General features: G+C 51.4%; 1 protein-coding gene and 1 long non-coding RNA gene across 2 annotated transcripts; one reads left to right on the top strand and one right to left on the bottom strand.

The window, feature by feature from the left end:
• Nucleotides 1-62: 62 nt before the first annotated feature.
• LOC108284833 lies at nt 63-8,373 on the bottom strand. The gene is made up of 3 exons (XR_001817356.2): nt 8,306-8,373; nt 2,589-3,020; nt 63-409 (listed from the first exon to the last, which is right to left on the bottom strand). It is a non-coding gene; the product is annotated as an uncharacterized LOC108284833 (long non-coding RNA).
• KRT85 (keratin 85) lies at nt 8,037-15,736 on the top strand. The gene is made up of 9 exons (XM_017501729.2): nt 8,037-8,608; nt 10,639-10,847; nt 11,414-11,474; nt 11,615-11,710; nt 12,355-12,519; nt 12,782-12,907; nt 13,291-13,511; nt 14,262-14,293; nt 14,721-15,736. Exons 1-9 carry the CDS (start codon nt 8,189-8,191, stop codon nt 14,912-14,914), a joined length of 1,524 nt encoding a protein of 507 aa, XP_017357218.1. The 5' UTR covers nt 8,037-8,188; the 3' UTR covers nt 14,915-15,736.
• Nucleotides 15,737-20,919: the final 5,183 nt, after the last annotated feature.

Below are 20,919 nucleotides of genomic sequence, written 5' to 3'. Positions count from 1 at the left end.
TGGAGAAAGAACAACAGAAATGGTAAATATCTGGGTAAATATAAAATGTATTTTTCTTTCTTTTATATTCTTTAAAAGACACATGACTATTGAAAATAAAAATGGGAACTGTTGGTGGGGTTCTAATTTATGTAGATGAACTATCTACGATGACTATCCCATAAAAGGAGGAAGGTCAATGTAAGTGATAAAAATATTACCTCTAAGTAGACTGTGAAAGAGTAGATTACATATGTTGTATCTCTAGAGTAGCCACTAAAAAGTAATACAAAGAGATATACTCAAAAATCAATAGAGGTCAGGCCACGTGGCTCATGCCGGTAGCCCAACACTGCAGGAGGCTGAGGCAGGAGGATCACTTGAGCACGAAGATCGAAACCAGCCTGGGTAATATGAGGAGACCCTGTCTCTGCAAAACAATACAGCTAGTGCTTGACTTACGACCACGGTCGGGACCGCGGACCGGTCGTAACACGATTTGGTTGTAAGTTGAGGAGGCTATATGTACAGTTGAAATGGTGCACGCGGAGATGGTAATGCTGCCAGAAGCTGGTCCGCACTGTCGTACGCCCAGCTGGGCAACGTTTGCGCTGCCAGACGCGGAGCAGTCGTGGCTAGCGATTGTGGTCGTAAAGTCGAATTGTTGTAAGTTGCATAGGTGGTAAGTCAATCAATACCTGTAATAATAAATAATAATTAATAAATAAGTGTTTTAAGTCATAGAAAAAAGAAAAAAATCTTAATATCTAAATAATCCAAAGAAGATAAAAAGGAAGAAATAGAGAAACAAACATCAGAAGGGCCAAAAAGAAAACAAATAACAAAATCACAGACCTTAAATAAAACGATATTAATAGTTACACAGAACATAAATGATCAAAACACATTGTCAGGGATAAAAAGCTTGCTTTTACCCATTTAGCTTTAGTGCTTGGAGTCTGTGAATTAAACTGACAAAAGACAGATTAACAGAAGGAAAGTTTAATGGCTACTGTCTCTGTCTTTGGTAATTTATGTCACTATTAACCTCATTTAATTGACATTATAGAGCACACCATGCCAAACAGAAAAATACACATTCTTTTCAAGTGACAACAGGGAACATTCACCCTGATAGACCTTGTAAATTATGTAGCCAGTCCTGCCTGAGTAGCTCTGTATCTACTAAGTATGCACTGAATGTACAGTTTTAAACTTTCCCACAAAGAAGAATTCAGACCTAAGTATTTTCACTGGTGAATTCTATCAAACATTTAAGGAAGAATTCAACCCAGACTCTTCCAGAAAACATAAGAGGAAGGAAAACTTCTCAATTCCTTTTGAGACCAGCATTACCCTGACACCAAAACCAAGTGACATTATAAGAAAAGAAAGCTTCATGAACAGAGATGAAAAAAATCCTCAGCAAGGTATTAGTAAATTAAGCACAGTAACAAATGAAAGCACAATACGTCACAATCAATTAGAGTTTAGCCTGGAAATGCAAGACTGGTTCAACTTTCAAAACTCTATTAATGTAATTCATGATATCAACAAACTAAATAGGAGAAGCAATATAATTATCTTGATAGAGGCAGAGAAAGCATTTGAAGAAATTTAACATCCATTCTTGGCTTAAAAAAGACAACTCTCAGCAACCAGAAATTGAAGAAAACTTCCTTAGTCTGGCAAATGGAATCTTAAAAAAAAAAAAACCTGCAGCTAACAGCATACTTAATGGTAAAAGACTGAATGCTTTCTTTCTAAAATCAGATACAAGATAAGGAAGTCTGCTTACACGACTCCTAGTATTGTACAAGTTGTCCTGGCCAGTAAATTAAGACAAAAAATATACAGTTTGGAAAGGAAGAAATACAGCTGTTTCTATTTTCAGAAGTCAACACATTCTATATAGAAAATTCTAGTAAATATATTTTTTAAAAACCTACTAGAGCTAATAAGTGAGTTTAGCAAGGTTGCAGGATGCAAGGTCAATATACAGAAATCGACTGTGTTTCTATACACCAGCTATGGAAATAAAAACTGTTAAAATATCATCCAATGTACGATTTAATTCCAAAGGATGCATACTTAGGCATAAAATGAGGAGCTGTATGCTGAAAACTACAAAACATTAATGAAAGAAATCAAAGAAGATTTAAATAAATGGAGAGATGTACTGTGTTCATGACCTGGAAGACTCAATATTATTAATATGTCAGTTTTCCCCCAAAGATGGCATGGGGGGGTAGCTACAGACTAGGGCACAGGCAGACCTGAGTTCCGTCCCAGGTCTTCCACTTACTGGCTGCGTGACCAAAGGTAATGAGAGGTAACAATAATACCTAACATATATTGAACTGAGTAGGGTTCCAAGTAATTCTCATAGGTTAACTCATTTTATCCTTTCAATAGCCTTAGGTAGTAGGTACTTTTATTATTTCCCATTTGACAGACGACAAAACTGAGGTCCAGAAGAGTTAAATAAGTGGTGAAGCAGAGGAGCTCTGACTCCTGAGCCCAGGCTTACTACCACCGTGCTGTTCTGCCTGTCACATCATCTCAGTACGCTTCTTGCCTCATTTGTAAAATGGAAAAATACGTCCCACCTCAAAGAGTTGTGGGGATGACAGGCAATGGCAATCCAAGGTGCTTAGCACTGAACCTGGCACGCGGGGGGGGCGGGGGCACGATTGCTTCAGTTTGGTGGTGGGCTTGGTGTCTGTTTATCAATGAACAGTAGCTTTGTCAGCAGTTCAGCCACTCCAGAACCAACCACAGGTGGATGCAGGAGCATCAGGGACTGTCTCCAGCTTCCAAAGCTCTGGAAACCAGAGCCAGCCGCAGGCAGATCCCTGGCCTTTTCTGCTTCTGCCACAGTGAACTGCCACCAGGCCAGTTGTGGGAATTTGCTGCCCTCTTCTGGCCACCAACTTCGGACAAGAAGGCACAGGAGATGTTCAAAGCAGGCTGCCAGCAGGACTGGCTTGTGCGATATGGCGAGGGGAGGGAGCTTAGAGTCTTGTGACCATTTTGTTTTCCTCCAAATTTGTAATTAGGACACAAACATACAAGCAATAAATAACAGCTTTTAAAAAGAAGTCCATCTCTTCTCACCAACCCAACACAGCCATTTTCACCGTGCTGTGCTCTTTGTCTCCATGGGTGTTCAGAAAACCACAGCCTTGAAGCAGGAAAGAGCCAGGGAGGGGGCTTAGCCCTGCAGCTTTCAAACTTCATGCGCTCCTCAGGGCTCAAGCGCCAGGGCTTCCCACAAGCTGTCATTTTCTGCCAAACCTCAAATATCTAAAGTATCCAAGATATCCATTCATTTATACATTCATCGGACAACAATATTTACTGAGCACTTACTGTATTCCAAGCACTGTTCTAGGTGAACAAAATAAACAAAACAAATAAAATCTCTGCTCCCAGGGAGTTTGCTTTGGGGTGAGGGGAGAACCAGACAATAATCCATAAATAGAATAAATAAGTAAATTCTGGAGTGTGTATCAGAGCAAGATAAGCCGGATGGAGAGTGCCCTGGGGTGGAGAGTGGACTGCCATTTTTTTCAAAGGGTCAGAGAGATGATATTGGGGAAAAACCCTGCAGGAGGTGATGGGCAAGCCATGTGGATGAGAGAAGAGCCTTTGGGCACAAGGGACAGCAGAGCACAGGCCCTGAGTCAGGAGTGTACCCCGTCCTGATTCTCCAGGAGCACAGGGAGACCAGCGACAAACGCCACAATATGGACAGGCAGTGTAGAGCCCTACTGCCATCGTTGGAACTCCAAGTGAAATAGGGAGTTGGGCGTTTGAGCAGCGGAGTGACCTGATCCAACTTATGTTTTATGGGGCTCACTCTCCTGTGTTGAGAATGGAGATGGGAGGCCAGGGGTAAACAGGAAGACCAGCATGTCGGTCTTATCTATTCTATAACTAAATAAGTAGATACACGGCTTTATATAGCTTTATATAGCTGTTCTCCTCCTACTGCCAAAAAGAAAAGAAAAAATTTCAAAATCATTCCTGCACTCCACTCCTGAAATCAGAGGCTCTGTAATGACTGAGCATCTGCTCTGACCCGGAGTAACCATGGAAAACAGCAAAGCACCAGGGAACGCCTTCAGGAAGGCACGCAGACAGAGTTCAGGAGGAGGGTGGAGTTTCTTGGAGTTCCTGTGGGGCAGGCCAGGGAGCAGCTGTGTCAGCTGGGCACAGAACCCTACCACGACACACTGGAGAATGTCAAGTGGCTCCGGCCTCCCTTCTCTCACTCAGGATTTCTGAATCATGCCATGCCCAAGTCCTGTGAAAGCCAAAGAGAGGTAAAGAGGGCTAAGAAGATCCTTCAATAGCTGCATCTCAGCACCAGCAGTGGCGTAGCCTTGGATGCATAATAAAAGTGTGGCCAGCAGAGGCAAAGAGCAGTGCCCAACTTAAATCAGCTGTTCAGGCCTTGTCCATGGGGAGCCCATCAGGATTGACTGAGGAGGATCAGCCTGCTAGAAGAGATAGGAAAACAACCCACAAGAGCCCAGGCAAACACAAACACAAAACTGGGAGGATAGACAGGCAGCCCTAAGGACAGTCAGTGCAGGACGAGGGAAGGTGCCAGCGCCCTCCTGTCTTTGGACAAATCCAGGAAGTCTTCCTAAAAGCAGAGGATTTTAGTACAGTGGAAAAAGCAGAAGGAAAGGGAGGCAGTGGGCCTCTGGGATGGGGGAGAGCCAGCTGCCCCAGGGAGCATCCCAGCTCAGGCAAAAAGCACCGCCTGAAGGTAGGGCTGAGGTGGGAGCAGGGGGACCTCTGAGAAAACCCCAGAATCTGTACTCTGGAGTGGGGCAGATCACAAGGGGTCTCAGATGTTGCCTGGGGCTCCAGGGTAGGGTAAAGAACTTCTCTCCCCAAGTAGTTCTTGAAGGCTTTCTGAAAAAAGTAGCCTCTTGGGAGCACTTTACGGCTGGGTTGTGGACTCTTGGGATTTCTGGAACTAGATGGGGCCTTCCAAAGGTGCAGGGAACAAGAGGGGACAGGGCTAAGGGAGGTGATGAGTGACAGCCCTTAGGACAAAAGGGTGTGGAAGGGGATAATTGGGGAGAGCCCCAGAGAAGGCATTTGTGAGACAGAGGGAGGAGAAATCACAGCCTCCCTCTAATGAGCTCACAAAGGCTTCCTGGAAGAGGCAGCTGTTCTCAGACATTCCAAGCCAAGGTGTGACAGGGATAAGGTTGATGGAAGGGAGCGGAGTGCGATGGGGCACAGGCGAACAAGGGCACAGCGAATGAGGATGAGACACTAAAAGGAGATGGGGCTTCCAGCCCTGCAAAGATCCTGACTCTCAGGGCAAAGACTTGGGTTCCAGTGAGCAGGGTGTTTGGGTGATGGCTAGAGAGGCTACATGTTCTCTGAGTCCCTCCTGGGTAGAACCATAAGCAAAGGCCCAGGTCCTTCCAGGACAGCTGTGCCAGATCCACCTGCCCTGACTTGCTCACTGGCCCTGGACCACCTGGGACCAGACCAGTAAGGAATCAGCTCCCCTCGAGGCTTTGCCCTCAGCCCAGCTCCTCCAATCTGAAGCTCCACCTGGACAGCAACTTGGGCAGCCCCCAAGCCCTGGGCTCAGCATTGCCATCAGCAGTGATGCAAGCTTCACCCAGCACGCATGAGCAGGGTGGGCAGGGTGGGCCATTGCAGGGGCTTGCACCTTTGGGCTGAATAGACCTGCTGGTCCTGGAGAGGTATCTCAGTTCTGGAAACAATGGGCTACCCCCAGTCTCCTGAATCCCCTGGCCCCACCTTCCCTTCCCAATTTAGGGTGAGGGTTAGATGGGGTGTGTGTTGGGTCCAGAAGAAAGCAATTGAAACAGGAGCCTCCCTCCAGGACAAAACCTCCTGCCCCCAAGGAGGAACAGAAATGGCTCTGGTCCCATCATCTTTAACAACCTGGAGGAGGGCAGAGGCTTAAGGGAGTTGTGGAGAGGGGGAGGTATTTATGGACTTTCAGGCCCCTCCACCTCCCACGCTGCTCGGAACTCCCTCTTGGCCCACACCACACCAGCTCCAGGTCTACACAGCAGCCAGTCAGTGAACTCTGTCCAAATTTATAGCCCACAGGTTATCCCAAGTTTGAGTTCTCCAATCCTTTTGACATCCCTGGTCCCCGGCAACAGGCCCTGCACTGAGTAGCAGGGGCTAGGGAATCGTCATCCCCTGCAGTCTCCCACAGAGCCTCCTCCCTGTCCCCAGACTCCACCCAGAATTGCTATACAAGTGAAATCAGACTAAAGGAAACATTAAAAGCAACCTTGAAAGGGTAAAGGAGTCATAAACATGCAGAGGAGGTGAAGACCATGGCAGGGCAAGGAGCAGGACCTCTCTACTGGGCAAGGCAGGTGGGAATGTTTCTCATGGGAAGCAATAGGCCCTTTCTGTTATCCAGAGCCTTCCCATCCCAACCGCACATTCTCATGTATCATGCACTTCACCCTTGAAACAGCCCCAGAATTTAAGGATGAATCCCACATTACATTTAAGGAAACAGGCTCAGAGAGGTTAAGAACTTCCCCAAAGCCATACTGCTAGTAAGGATCCAAACTGGACCTTGAACCAGGTCTTCCAGCTTTGATTCCATTGCCGGGTTGCCAAATCCAGATGCTTTTCCATGGATGATTATGACCTGGATATGTTCCAGGGGCAGCTGGTGAGACCACCTGATCTTCCCCCACCAGCTGTCAAGCTCTCTCTACCCTGCCCTGAAGAACAATGTGGAATGTAGAGGTGAGATGGGAATCGATCAGCCTGATCCTGGGTGAAGGTCCTGGGGGAGGTCGGCTGGCTGTGGAGATGAGGGCAGATGCAGGACAGAGTGTAGGGCATTTCATGAAGGACTTATGGGAACAGCAGCACAGTGGCAGAGTTTGGTTACGGAAGGCTTCCTGGAGGAATCACCTTCTGAGGAAGCTCACTGGCTCTTATTCCTTAAGTTCCTGACACTTGGGTGTCTGGCTAACCTCCCTGGGGGCAGACCAACATCCCCAAGGTTCGTACTCCATAAGCATTAAAAGAATAGCACTCATTATCCTAATAAGTGGCCCAAGGACACGCAGGGAAGCAGAAACCAGAAGGATGGGGCTCCCAGAACCCTGGGAGCCAGAACTCATGGCAACCTAAGACAAGAATAAGCCACCATCCCACTTCCAGCTTTGTGCAATGCAGTCTCCCCTAGGGATGACAATTCTGGAGCTGGCCAACAGAAGGAACACCTCCTGCAGCTGGTGGTCTGGGAAGGGAGACTCACATGACTTTTTTCTTCTTAAAGAGCAAAGGAAAGGTGACCACAGCAAATTTATAGCCCCCAGGTTATCCCAAGGTTTAGTTCTCCAATCCTTTTGGCCAAATGGAAGAAAGTATCTAGAGGGAGTCTCCCCATAATCTACAAGTGGCCATTATTGTGGCCACTGAGAGTTATGTGGTTTGCACTTTTGCTGGGTGAGAAATGAAAGCTCTGGACCAGCGCCTCTGGGCTGGAATCCAGACGGTTCCAAGAGACCATCTGCCCCAGCCCTCCATCCTGGCATGGGCATGTTCAGAATGACCGCTCTGCTCCTGAACCTTCCAAGCAATGCTGCCTGGATAGGGTGGGATTCACCTGACCTATTGGCCCCTGAAATGCAATGATTTACTTGAGAATGTGTCCTCTGTGGAACCAGGCAGAAGGATGCAATGGCCGCCCCCCAGTCTCATCTAACCTAGGACCCTACAGCCTCTCCCTTGAGACAATGGCACCTGCCCGTATCCCAAACCCGGCCACCCCCAGGCTGTTGTGCAGTTCAAATCCGTCTCCGAGTGTGGGTTGAGGCCATCTCACAGACAGACTGTGAGAAAATTAATTACTTAATGTATGTAAACGAGCTTTGAAGATGAAAAGTGCAAACGCAGTATCCTTAATAACATCTTCAAGACTTCACGGAGCCCGAGTCGCTGCTGAGCTCACCTTGAAGATGAGTCCGTGGGGAGTTGCTGGCAAACTCCCCAAGCCCATAAACAACATAAAATGGCTTTTCACTCCTTTTATGCAGCCAACCCCAGCTCTCCCCACCAATAAAAGGACCAGGGAGGATCAGAGAGACCAGAAGGATCCTGAGCCTCGCAATCTGCCACCCGCACCGCCTGCCGCTGTCTCTCAGACTCTGCTCAGCCGCACACCATGTCGTGCCGCTCCTACAGGATCAGCTCAGGATGCGGGGTCACCAGGAACTTCAGCTCCTGCTCAGCTGTGGCCCCCAAAACCGGCAACCGCTGCTGCATCAGCGCCCCCACCTACCGAGGGGTGTCCTGCTACCGGGGGCTGACGGGCTTCGGCAGCCGCAGCCTCTGCAACCTGGGCTCCTGCGGGCCCCGCATAGCCGTGGGGGGCTTCCGCGCCGGCTCCTGCGGGCGCAGCTTCGGCTACCGCTCCGGGGGCGTGTGCGGGCCCAGCCCCCCCTGCATCACCACCGTGTCGGTCAACGAGAGCCTCCTCACGCCCCTCAACCTGGAGATCGACCCCAACGCGCAGTGCGTCAAGCAGGAGGAGAAGGAGCAGATCAAGAGCCTCAACAGCAGGTTCGCGGCCTTCATCGACAAGGTGGGTAAGGCCTGAGACGGCCCAGAGAAGCCCCCAGCCCTGCTCTCCCTCGGGGAGGTTCCAATCTGCTGAGGAGACAGGATGGCTGCAGGTTTAAGGCAGGAGAGGGAATGACCTGCAGACCCACACAGGTGAAAGGGTCAGTTTCCATCATTTAACTCCCGCAGCATTTAATGAGGTCCGGGTGTGGTCTAGACATTGAGCCAGTGGTCCAAAGTGTGTGTGTATGTGTGTGTGGCATGTGAGTGTGTGTATGTGTGTGTGTGCATGTGAATGTATGTATGTGTGTGCGCATGTGCATGTGTGTAGCGGTATATGTGCGTGTATGTGTGTTAGTGTGTGTGAAAGTATGTGTACATGTGTGTGCATGTGTGTTTATGTGTGTGCATGTGTATCTGTGTAGCAGTATTGTGTGTGTATGTGTGTTAATGTGTGTGTGAAAGTGTGTGTATATGTGTGTATACGTGCGTGTGCATGTGTATGTGTGTAGCAGTATGTATGCGTGTATGTGTGTTAGTTTGTGTGTACATGTGTGTGAGTATATGTGTGTGTGTGCATGTGAGTGTATTTGTGTGAGCATGTGTGTCTTTCTTGAGCCAAGACGACACAGAACTATCAGAACTGTGTCTGAAAACTTGGACTGGGCAGCAGGTGCTGGAAGAGTGGGAGATAATGGGGAGACCAAAAGACCTTGTGTCTCCTAGCCAGGCAGTGTGTGAAGGGGCTGGGAATGCCCAGAGCCACACTGCCTCCCCCAAGCCCTCGCTGCACCACTCAGCGGTATGAGACACCAGGCAGTTTCCTCGGCTGGAGAACAGGACCTGCCTCATCCACTTGTGAGGGTTAATGAGTCCACGCATGAAACATGATGGCAAATAGTAAGCCCTCAGTACATGTCAGCTGTTATTATCATTACTTTCCAAGGACGGTGGTGGGTGAAGAGGTGTGACAGTTAGCCAATCCAGGCTTGGCAGCCTCTTCAGGAGGGAGGGCTAGAATGCAGACGGACAGGTGGCCAGGCTGGCAGGAGGAGACCTCCTAATGGACCCAGAGCATGGAGAATGCTGCATAGCTGTGAGGCTGCCTCCCAAGAAAGTTTTGTGAGGGGAGGCTGGGAGCCTCCTTCACAGGCTCCTCCTGTGTCCACAGGCCTCTAGCAGAGCAGAAGGACCAGGCTTGGGGGCCTAGGATCAGGGTTTAGGGAGCAGAAGCAGTGAACTTCCCGTTTTCACTTTTTCTTCAGTGATCCGAGTTCATCTTCACAGTGAGCGGTTGGGATGGGTATCAGCCTCTCCACTTTTCAGACAGCAGCCTGGGGGTGAGGGGGTGTATATGAGCAGCTCAGACATGCTGTAGGGGCAGGCAGAGCATGCCTATCTTGTGGCAAGACTATCGCTCACCATGAGCTGGGCATTTCACACCTTGAGGTCTCAATTTCCCCATGTGTAACATGGGGTAAAGTCTACGTCCCACAGGGCTGTGATAATTGGATGGAATGTAGAGATAGATGATATGGACATAGACACAGACATTAGACATGAATGTGTGTATCTTAGCACCGGCCTTGGCACTACGTAGTAAATATTTAATAAGTGTTTGTTGCATAAATGAGTAAGTGAAGGACAACTGGTAATTATAATAATAGTTAAATAGACTGAGCATTTACTGCATGTCAGGGACTGTTCCAAGCACTTGATATGCATTAACTTGTTAAATTTTCACAACAGTGCTAAGATAGGCACTATTCTCCTCTCCATTTTGGAGGGGAGAAAACTGAGCCCCAGGAGGTGAAACAATTTGCCCTTTAAAGTATCAAAGCCGGGGCTTGAAGCAGACCTTTGGTTAGCCAGGTTGCCTTCCTTCACACCCACAACTGCCTCCCTGGGGATCTGGGAATGGGTCCCTTGAGCTGCAGACACTCAGCTTTATGGCTCAGCCCATTCAGCCAGCACCCAAGGGCAGAGAGAGCTGTGGGGGACCAGGCACCTCCCCCCAGGCTTCCTCTGACCCTCTTCTCTCCGGAACGGCAGGTGCGCTTCCTGGAGCAACAGAACAAGCTGCTGGAGACCAAGTGGCAGTTCTACCAGAACCAGCGCTGCTGCGAGAGCAACCTAGAGCCGCTGTTCAGTGGCTACATTGAGACTCTGCGGCGGGAGGCTGAGTGCGTGGAGGCCGACAGTGGAAGGCTGGCCTCAGAGCTCAACCACGTGCAGGAGGTGCTGGAGGGCTTCAAGAAGAAGTGAGTGCAGCAAGCTGGGGGGACTCAGGGGAAACTCAGAGAGAAGACTGGGAGGCTCTGCCCATAGCCCTCTTCTTTCAGATTCCTCTAGCAGGCTGCCTGGAACCCAGAGCAGGGATCCAGTGGGGACTAGATTTCTTCAGATTCCTGGGATCCACCTCTAAAACTCTAGAGCTACTTCTAGGGGAGTGAGGAGAGGCAATCCAGTGGAATTCTAGCACTCTCTATGTCCCCTGCCCTTCACAGCTTACCTTTATGACATGGGCTCTGTGATCTCCCTGCCAATGGGACCATCTCTTTGAGATCTAGAATGCCCAGATGATTTTAGACTTGGGGGAAGGAATGTGCATTCCCAACCCCATCTCAGGCAGAAGGACTGCGGTGGAATGAAGCCAGGCTGGGACAAGGGCTAGCCGTGAATAATACACAAAATAGATCCTGGAGGGGCCAAGACAACATCTGGAGGGGATTCATCCCTTTTCAATCCCTGGAAGAGCTTGCCCAGGAGTTGGGATGGTATTCAAGTCCCGTTTCTCAGCTCCAGCCCTTCTCTCTCCCACACCCAGGTATGAAGAGGAGGTGGCCCTGAGAGCCACAGCAGAGAACGAGTTTGTGGTTCTAAAGAAGGTGAGGAGCTGGTCATGGGGCAAGGAGGAGGGCCCATCGGTGCACACTCCAGCAAGGGGCAGGGTCACCACGCTGACCGGAGGCACCTTCCTTTGGTCTTCTCTCACATGCGCGTCCCCTCCTCTCTGTCCCACTGCCAGGACGTGGACTGCGCCTACCTGCGGAAATCAGACCTGGAGGCCAATGTGGAGGCCCTGGTGGAGGAGTCTAGCTTCCTAAGGCGCCTCTATGAAGAGGTGAGGGGGCACCTGCCACCCAGCCAGGACAGGTGGAGGGCTGTTTTGGAGACGGGAGAGCAGCGGGGCAAGGGTGCATGTGTGTGCCTGTTTGCCAATGTGCAATGTAAGTGTGAAAAGAGCTTGCACACACATGCCAGGGGCCCACAATACAGAGGCCACACCCACATTCATGTGTGTGAGGAGCATGGAGTGTTCATGTTCTGGGGCTGCTCAGAGTCTGTGACCTCTGCATGTTGGTGTGCTGCCTGTGTGCTGCATGTGTGAGTGCCAGACTAGACATGGGCACGAGAGTGTGCATGTGTGGTGGGGGCCGGGATGGCTTCGCACATAGGGCATGGTCCTCATTAATGGACTAATCATTCATCCTGGCATCCAGACCCCAGCTCCCCTGGTGGGTGACTTTGGATCAGAACTTTTTCAACCTCTGGGCCTCAGTTTTCCCACTTCTAAGGCAGACACTGTTCCTAGGTGGCCTCTACAGCCCCTTTGTTGTTTGTAAGGAGCCCGTGTATGTGGGAAGGTGGTGGGAGCAGGAGTCATGTAAGCTTCATGGCCAGTGCCCCTCTAGGGAGTGGACATTGCCCCCTGGGGTGGCACAGCTCAGGGACCAGAAGCAAATGCACTGGCTGTCGGCCCCACAGGAGATCCGTGTTCTCCAAGCTCACATCTCAGACACCTCAGTCATAGTTAAGATGGACAACAGCCGGGACCTGAACATGGACTGCATCGTCGCTGAGATCAAGGCTCAGTATGACGATGTTGCCAGCCGCAGCCGGGCTGAGGCTGAGTCCTGGTACCGCAGCAAGGTGAGTGGCACAGGACACCTGCCTACTAGACAGAGCAGTGGGAGGGATGTGAGGTATCTATTAAATAGACTTCCTTTTCTAGGGATGCTGGTCCCTAGGGACGAGAAGAGAAGGGCTGTCTCTCTGAGGCTGGGGTGGCAGGGCAGGACTGCCACATGTGGTTGCACAGGCTGAGCACTGCACAATCTGCACAACCATCCGTGGTGTCCTGAATGGATGGGAGGTCCCGCCCTGAGCCTCCTGAGCATCTCTCCTTCCCCAGTGCGAGGAGATGAAGGCCACGGTGATCAGGCACGGGGAGACCCTGCGCCGCACCAAGGAGGAGATCAATGAGCTGAACCGCATGATCCAGAGGCTGACGGCTGAGATTGAGAATGCCAAGTGCCAGGTGGGGTCTGTGGAGGATTCAAATACCCAGCACAGGCAGGCTACAGCACCTGGTCCTAATCAGGCTTCATGGTGTGCCCATGAGGAAGCAGGGACCCAGAGGGAGGGCAGGAGCTCTATCATGTCTCACAGCACTCAGGCCATGTCACTGACTTCCAAAGGAAGACCCAGCCCCTTCCTTGGCCACCCTGTGACCACCATCAAGGAGAGATGGTGAAAAGCCCACCCATCTCCTCCCTCCTGTTCACAGCCCTATTAGCTACCTGGCCATGGGCCAATCTTCTCTCTAGGACCCTCCTCTCCCTGCCCTAGCTCCATCAGCTTGGGTGAGCCAAGCCGTGCCTTCTCTCTCTCATCCTGACCCTCACATCTCCACCCCGATAGCGTGCCAAGCTGGAAGCCGCTGTGGCCGAGGCAGAGCAGCAGGGTGAGGCGGCCCTCGCCGATGCCCGCTGCAAGCTGGCCGAGCTGGAGGCCGCCCTGCAGAAGGCCAAGCAGGACATGGCCTGCCTGCTCAAGGAGTACCAGGAGGTGATGAACTCCAAGCTGGGCCTGGACATCGAGATCGCCACCTACAGGCGCCTGCTGGAGGGCGAGGAGCACAGGTGGGGCTGAGAGGACTTTGTGGTGTTTCGAGGTGGAGGCTGTGGTTCTCCAGGAGTGAATTTCCTTGAGCTGGGTGTGAGCTACAACTCTGACCACTGTTAGTACAACAGCTTCAATAATGATGATAACTTTGAATGCTTCTGCGCTACACCTGTGCTAAGTGCTTCTTCTATAATCCTCGAAATCCAATCAGATAAGTGTGGTTTTTCCCATCTAAAGATAAAGAAGTAGGCTCAGAATTCAGTGCCTTTATCATAGCTACACAGTTAATAAGCAGAAAAGCTGGGACCTGCACCCAAGTCTCATGCCTGCCAAATCCATTCTTGTTGAATAGCTTCCTCCTGAAGCTGCTGCGTGGCCTGCCACTCAGGCCTGTGTGTTATGATGATGATGTGCTTCTATATGCATTTAGCTCTTCACCACCCACAAAGCCCTTTCACATTCTGGTGCATCAGATTCAACTCTCCTTCCTGTGAGCTTGATTGGCAGCATCCAAGGTAGGCCACCATCACTCAAACTAGGGACACTATGTGTGTTCATAATCTCACTCACTGCTGCTGAAAATCAGGAGGCCTTGTCTTCAGTTAGAATCATCAAAGAAAGCAAGCATTTAGTGCAGATTTCAGGGAGCCCTTCCTGCCTCTCAGGGGAAGACTGCACACAGGATGACCCTCTCTTTCCCAAGCAACCATTGGACTCAAGGAATCCAGCTCAGTGTCTGCAACTAACAGAGTTTTCCTTTTCCCTAGGCTGTGTGAAGGTGTGGGCTCCGTGAATGTCTGTGAGTATCTGCCTGAAATTCTCCTAGAATAATGGCTTTTTTTGACGGAAAAACTGAACTCATTGGCCTAACCCGTGGGGCCTCGAGTGCTCCCCCAACTGTTTCCCCCTTCCCTGGCTCCTCAGTGGGGGCCATGCCAGGTGTTAGAGAAAGCAGAGCTCAGAGCTCGTCACTGGTTTGGGCAGTGAGCTGTCGGCCATGGACCTGCAGCCTGGCAGCTTTGACCCCCTGGGCCCAGGGCTCGTCACTTCCTTCCTGCCCCAGCCCCCTACATGGACTGTGCATCTGAGAAACAGGGCCTGCATTGTTGACCACCAGCTCCTTGGAGAGGGAGGCAGCTTCTGCAATGCCAGTGCCCTGGGGCCTGTCATAGGGTGGGTGAGACCGCAGCGAGCCGCTCACCCCTCCACATCTCCTCTCTCCACAGGTGTCAGCAGCTCCCGTGGCGGAGTCTCCTGTGGGGGCCTCTCCTACAGCACTACCCCAGGGCGCCAGATCACTTCTGGCCCCTCGGCCATAGGGGGCAGCATCACGGTGATGGCCCCCGACTCCTGTGCCCCCTGCCAGCCTCGCTCCTCCAGCTTCAGCTGCGGGAGCAGCCGGTCGGTCCGCTTTGCGTAGTAGAATCTTGGAGCCAGGGCTTCCCGCCAAGCGCCTGCCTGCCTGCGTCACTGCACTGAATGGCATGTGAATGGGAAATGTGCGCTTGCTTCCAGAATCTTCCGGATGTTCCTACAGAGGGAAAGACCCTTGGGCTGCTCGCCTCCGCCTTCTCATGCTAGGGAGATGCGTCCTAGTTCTTCTCCTGGCAGCAGTTTACAGAGGTGTTCCCAGCCCTTCGCTTAACTCCAACTTAGCTCCAAAATACCTGTAGCCAATTTGTATTATTCCACAAGCTCTCAGGGACAAGACAGTCCCCCAGCGTGACGGGAGACTGGTTGGCATGGAAACTCCACCTCCTGGGTGGAGGCGCCAACCTAACCATCCAGCCAAGCCACCCACAACCCGAGAATCAGGGAGAAAGTACCCCCCAGCAGCCCCTCCTCCTGGCTGGGAAGAATGGTCCCCCAGCAAGCACTTCCTGTTCACGTTTTGCTTCTCTCAGACTGCCTTCCTGCTTCTGGGCTAACCTGTCCCAGCCAGGCTCCCCATGTGGCCTCGCAGCCAAGAGGCCCATTAATGCAGGGCATCCTTTTGCCTACAGCCCCTGGTTAAGGGACTTTGGACAGGTTTGCTATTCAGTGAACCTTTGTACATTTCAAAGTAGACTCCATGGCTGCTCCAGATGCCCCCTTGCTGGGTGCAGGTGGGGACTGTCCAATGCAGAGATGCTGGGACAGAGAGCTAGGCCACTTCCTGGGTCTCCCTCTTATGACTGTCTACGGGTGCACTGCCTTCTGGGTTGTCTCAATCTGTGTTTCAATAAATGCTGCTGCGATGCAAGGGTGTGTGGTCTTGTAAACGACAACGTCTCCACGCCCTTCCTGCCCTGTCTGCAGCTGACCAATCCCAGACCAGCCTCATGCAGTGTTTCCAGTCACCCCCCTCCCCAGTTACTCTGCTGCTTCCTGTCCACTTCCACAGTCTGATTCCACTCGTTCCCCCTAAGTCTGCTCAGGCCTGGACCACAGCCCAGCTCCCCGGTGATGACCTCTTTCTCCCCCACCCACCCTGCACACTCCCAGCAGCCAGACTCCATCCCAAACCCACTGCTCTCACCACCTCCTGCCTGGCTCAACTCACTTGCTCACATGTGTGAGCTTCTTATGCCAAATGCAGGCTCCCTTCATCACCTCCTTCCCCAGGTACTCCTCAGCCCTGTCTGACCCTCCACCCAGCACTCTTCCTCCCAGACATGGAATCCACCCCAAGGAGACAAGTCTACCCTCTGAGGCAGCCCAGAGCCACTCTCTCCTACATATCCCTGTGGACACACAGGCCATCCTACATCCCTCCTCCCATTTGCCTTTGCCCAGGGCCCTCCTCTGCTCCCCATGCCTACCACCCTCACCCCCCCACCTCTACCCCTCCCCACCCCACCCCCATCACACAGTGTCTGGAACCCTGAGAATCTTCTGTCTCTGTGGATCTGGGCCAGGAATGTCAATGGGTGTGTCTGGAGCCTGGACCAAGCTGGAAGTTCCGTGAGGGCAGGAAGTATCCCCTCCTGGCTCTGACCTTCCACTAAATCCCAGGATGGGCCTCCAAGAAATGCCAGGCCTGGGATGTGCTGGATGAACGCAGGCAGCTGGTGCAGCAGGAGGTAGAGACGTCCAGTCCTCTTGCCCTCAGCTCCAGCTCCCCATTAGCCATCACTGTCGTCAGGCAGGCGTCTACCAGCCCCCCTGCTGCCCTGTCTCCCTGCCTCTTTCCCTGAGAGGAGACACTAAGGCCTTGTGCATCCTCACTTCAGGCCCAAAGGCTGTAGCCTCACTGGAGGCTGCTGGCTGCTTCTGAGTGCTCAGCCTGCTGCTGTGACACCTGGCAGACCTCCTCCAAGTCTCTTGCCTGCCGCCTCTTTTCTCCCAGCTCTTTGGGCCCTGAGGGCCTGGTGACAATCACAATAGACCAACTTTCAATTCAGGGGACATCGTTCACCCATAGAAAATGTTAAATCCCAGAGGCTGAAACATCAGGAGATGGAAATTTGAGCCCCAATGCTCCCAAGGGTGAGTCCTTGGGCAGGAAGTGGCTTTCATGCTTTGTGCATCAGTCCGGGTTGTGAGATGAGTGGGTAGAGTCTTTCCAGGTCTGCTACCTCCTGCGGTTTTGAGATGCTACAGTGAGTCTAAGCTTGGGAAAAAAAGCTTGATATTACCATGGATCTGGGCTGAGCAAAACTAAAATACCAAACATGATACCCAAAAAATAATGGCGCCATGGATTGAAAAGTCAAACAGCCAGAACCTGGGAGATATGAATAAAGTTTTTAATACATTTCCGTGCTTTGTGTGCAAAGACCATTCAACAGATTCAGCCGGCCAGGGGTGCCTTTTGCTTAGGAGGAGGAGGTAAGCCTCTGCCCAGCTCTCCTTGCAGCCAACAGCAAAAACCCACAGCAAGCTCTTCTGGCTCAAAGGATGCTGTGGCTCCCACAGCTCTCTCCTGATCAAAGAACTATTCCCCACAGAAGGCAAAGGGTACAGTCCGAGGGTAACTAGGTATGGACATTTTATTAGAAAGAAAAAATTCAAGTCAAGTGATTTGAAATTGAGAGATCGAAGAAAAGCCAGAAGTGCAAGAGGCCCAAACAGTAAAGTGGTCACGGGAGTGATCCCAGATCTCTGCCCTGGGCTCCCTCCTTCTTAGAAACATCACAAACCAAGCTAACGCCAGCATCAGAGAAAATCAGACCTGCTGTGTGTATTCAATTCTTATGTAAATATTCAGTGATAGCCTCCCCGACAAACACACAAAACTTCCAAAGAATTAGAAGCATGGCCGGTGGGGTGGCTCGTGTCTGTAATCCTAGAACTTTGGGAAGCCAAGGTGGGCAGATCACCTGAGGTCCGGAGTTCGAGACCAGCCTGACCAACATGTTGAAGCCCTGTCTGTACTAAAGCTACAAAATTTAGCTGGGCGTGGTGGAGCATTTCTATGTGTCAAGCAAGTAGATCTGTTGCAGACAACAGTTGTAGATAAAAATACAAAATTAGCTGGATGTGGTAGCACATCTGTAATCCCAGCTACTTGGGAGACTGAGGCAGGAGAATCGCTTGAACTGGGGAGGCAGAGGTTGCAGTGAGCTGAGATGGTGCCATTGCACTCCAGCCTGGGCAACAAGATTGAAACTCTGTCTCAAAAAAAAAAAAGTATGGATGATAATCCTTTCAAAGAAACAGATACACTTGGGATTTCTCTTCTTTTCCTTTCTCCTGAGACCGCTAACACTCCTCCACCAATTCTCAACCCACTCTGCTTCAGGCCATTCTCACAAACACCTATGCCCAAGACAGTTCCTTCCCCCAGCCCGTGTCTCTGTCTGTTCCCTGCTTCAATCTTGGGGATCTCAGAAAATAGAACTTTGCATTATTACTCACCTTAGCCAAGCATAGTGAGGAACACAAATCAACCACATTATCCAGAAAATTACCAAGCGTGTTTTGTGCAGACACGGGCATGACCATGTGGGAATTATTGTCCCCTTGTCTGGGTTATTCATACCTCTGCCTCTCTCTGGAAATACAGGCATTAGGAGGTGACTGTACTAAACGCTTTGCTCGTTGAAGATTAACGCAACAAGGACATGGTCACTAAGCACCACTCTCTTTGGGTGTAGGGTCATGCCAGACAGAACAAGCAATGGGAGAGGCTTAATTTACACTGCCTCAGGCCACCTTCCTTCCTCTCCCAACCCCCAACCTGTGTATGCCTGGAAATCCCTGCTTATTTCTGCTTTGTTCAAACACAAAGGGCTCCCCCATGTTGGCAGGGGAGCAGCCAGGGAGTAGAGTGAGGCAGAGACAGCCTCACTCCTTTTTAAGCTTGTGCATTAAAAATGAAGTAAGGCAGGTCACGGTGGCTCACACCTGTAATCCCAGCACTTTGGGAGGCTGAGGCAGGTGGATTATGAGGTCAGGGGTTCGAGACCAGCTTGGTCAAGATGGTGAAACCCCATCTCTACTAAAAATACAAAAATTAGCTGGTGCCTGTAATCCCAACTACTCAGGAGGCTGAGGCAGGAAAATCCCTTAAACCTGGAAGGTGGAGGTTGCAGTGAGCCACGATTATGCCATTGCACTCTAGCCTGAGCAGGAGAACAAGACTCCCTCTCAAAAGAAAAAGAAAAGAAAATACCCAAGGCACTCATAGGTAAATAGCCACCCTCCACCACCATCGGAAAGGAAACACAGACCCTTCCCCAGTCCACATTCCCATGCCCCAGCGCAGCAAATGCCCCCAACACCCTGTTTCCTCCTCAGAGACACCCTGGTGACCCTTCTAACCTAATTTTACGGCTGCTCAAACTTGGTGGGATCGGGATCCGGACAGCGATGGGCAGGAACCTGCAAGACCTTTTCATTCAGCAGACAGAGACCAGGGGAGCACTGCCCTACTAAGACAGACCTTGGACTACCCAGGTCAAGTCACTGCCTGACCACTGTGGCCCCTGGGACACAGCCTGAAGGCATCAGAAGGACTGCGTGGCCGGGGAGAACTGTTCAACATTTCTTCTCTGTTACGGCAGCGGTGCAGTCCTGGCCCTCTGGGTGTGAGAGACTCGGAATCGGAAGGCAAGTCACAGTCCTGGGCAGCGGGACCTCCCCAGCCTCGGTGGTCTGCAGGCCCCCCGGGAGGGGACAGTTTACAGCGTTAACAAGGGGGCTGCAGGTCCTCCCTGCCGGTCCCCACTTTGGTTCCGTCTCCCGTAGAGGCCACCGTTGTCCCCTACCTCCCCACCCATGAGAGTCAGGGGCCGCACCCCTCCTACCGCCACCCTCGCTTGCCTTGCGGGTGGCCCCGTGCCCTGCACTGCGCCCCCCCCCACTCCTCCCCCCTCCCCGTTCGAGTCTGGCAGCCAGGCGCCCTGGGCGCATCTCCAGATGCTCCGCGCGCGGCTGCCCTCGTGGAGCCCCTGGGATCTTGTCAGCAGGGGCCTTGGGTCCTTGGCTCACGCAGGGTTCCTGCCTCGGCGCCTCTGGCACTGGACCGGTGCCCAAATCTCCTGTCGTCCGCCGGGATCCCGTCGCCCCCACCGCTCTCAAACACGCCGGCCCTCCAGGCCTGGGCCCTGGCTGCCCTCCTTCGCCCCTACCCGAGAGTGCCCCGCATCCCACCCTTAGCACACCCAACCCCAGTGGTAAGGGGCCTGGGGCCCGGGGCCGGAAGGGACAGGACGGGGAGCTGGGCGCCACCCGCCCACCGTTTTGGGGTTGTGGGCGGGGTGTTTGGGGGTTGTTGGCTGCTCAGGGCTGCCCAGTACATGCCTGTAGCACCGTGGCCGGGGTCAGCGCCCTCCTGTCCACAGTCTAGATGCCTAGTGCGTCCTGGTGGCGCAGACGTTTTTTTGTTTTTTGTTTTTTTTTTACGTCCTAAGGTGAATGAACACAAAGCAGAGCAGTTTGAAATAGACGTTTCTCCTGTGTTTTAAATGCAGTCTTACTGTAAGTTCTTATATGCCTGTAAATGGCTGGAAATATCTGTTTCCAGATTCTCCAAAGAAAGGGTTTCTGAACTGCTGCACACACACATTAGTTTAACTCTGTAAATTGATTCTACAGCTTAACAACCATTCTCCTAGAGAGCTGCGTTTTTCTTTTAAAGCAATATAATTCTCATTACTGCCTATAGTCTCAGTCACTCTGGAATATCAAAACGCAGCTTTTAGAAGAAGCTTGTTTCTAACTCGCTGAATCTAAACATAGATGCAACTTCCTAAGGTGAACGAACACAAAGCAGAGCAGTTTGAAACAGACGTTACTCCTGTGTTTTAAACGCAGTCTACCTGCTAGTTCGCTTATGCCTGTATACGTCTGGAAATATCTCCTTCCCTATTGCGCAAAGAAAGGATTTCTGAACTGCTGCACTTATACATTAGTTTAACTGTGTAAGTTGATTGTACAGCTTAACAACCATTCTGCTAGATAGCTGCGTTTTTGTTTTAGACCAACATATTTCTCCTTACA

The sequence above is a fragment of the Cebus imitator genome, unplaced genomic scaffold (genome assembly GCF_001604975.1).
Source record: "Cebus imitator isolate Cc_AM_T3 unplaced genomic scaffold, Cebus_imitator-1.0 Scaffold285, whole genome shotgun sequence".
In the NCBI taxonomy this organism is placed as follows: Eukaryota; Metazoa; Chordata; class Mammalia; order Primates; family Cebidae; genus Cebus; species Cebus imitator.
This window is presented reverse-complemented; position numbering and strand designations above follow the sequence as displayed.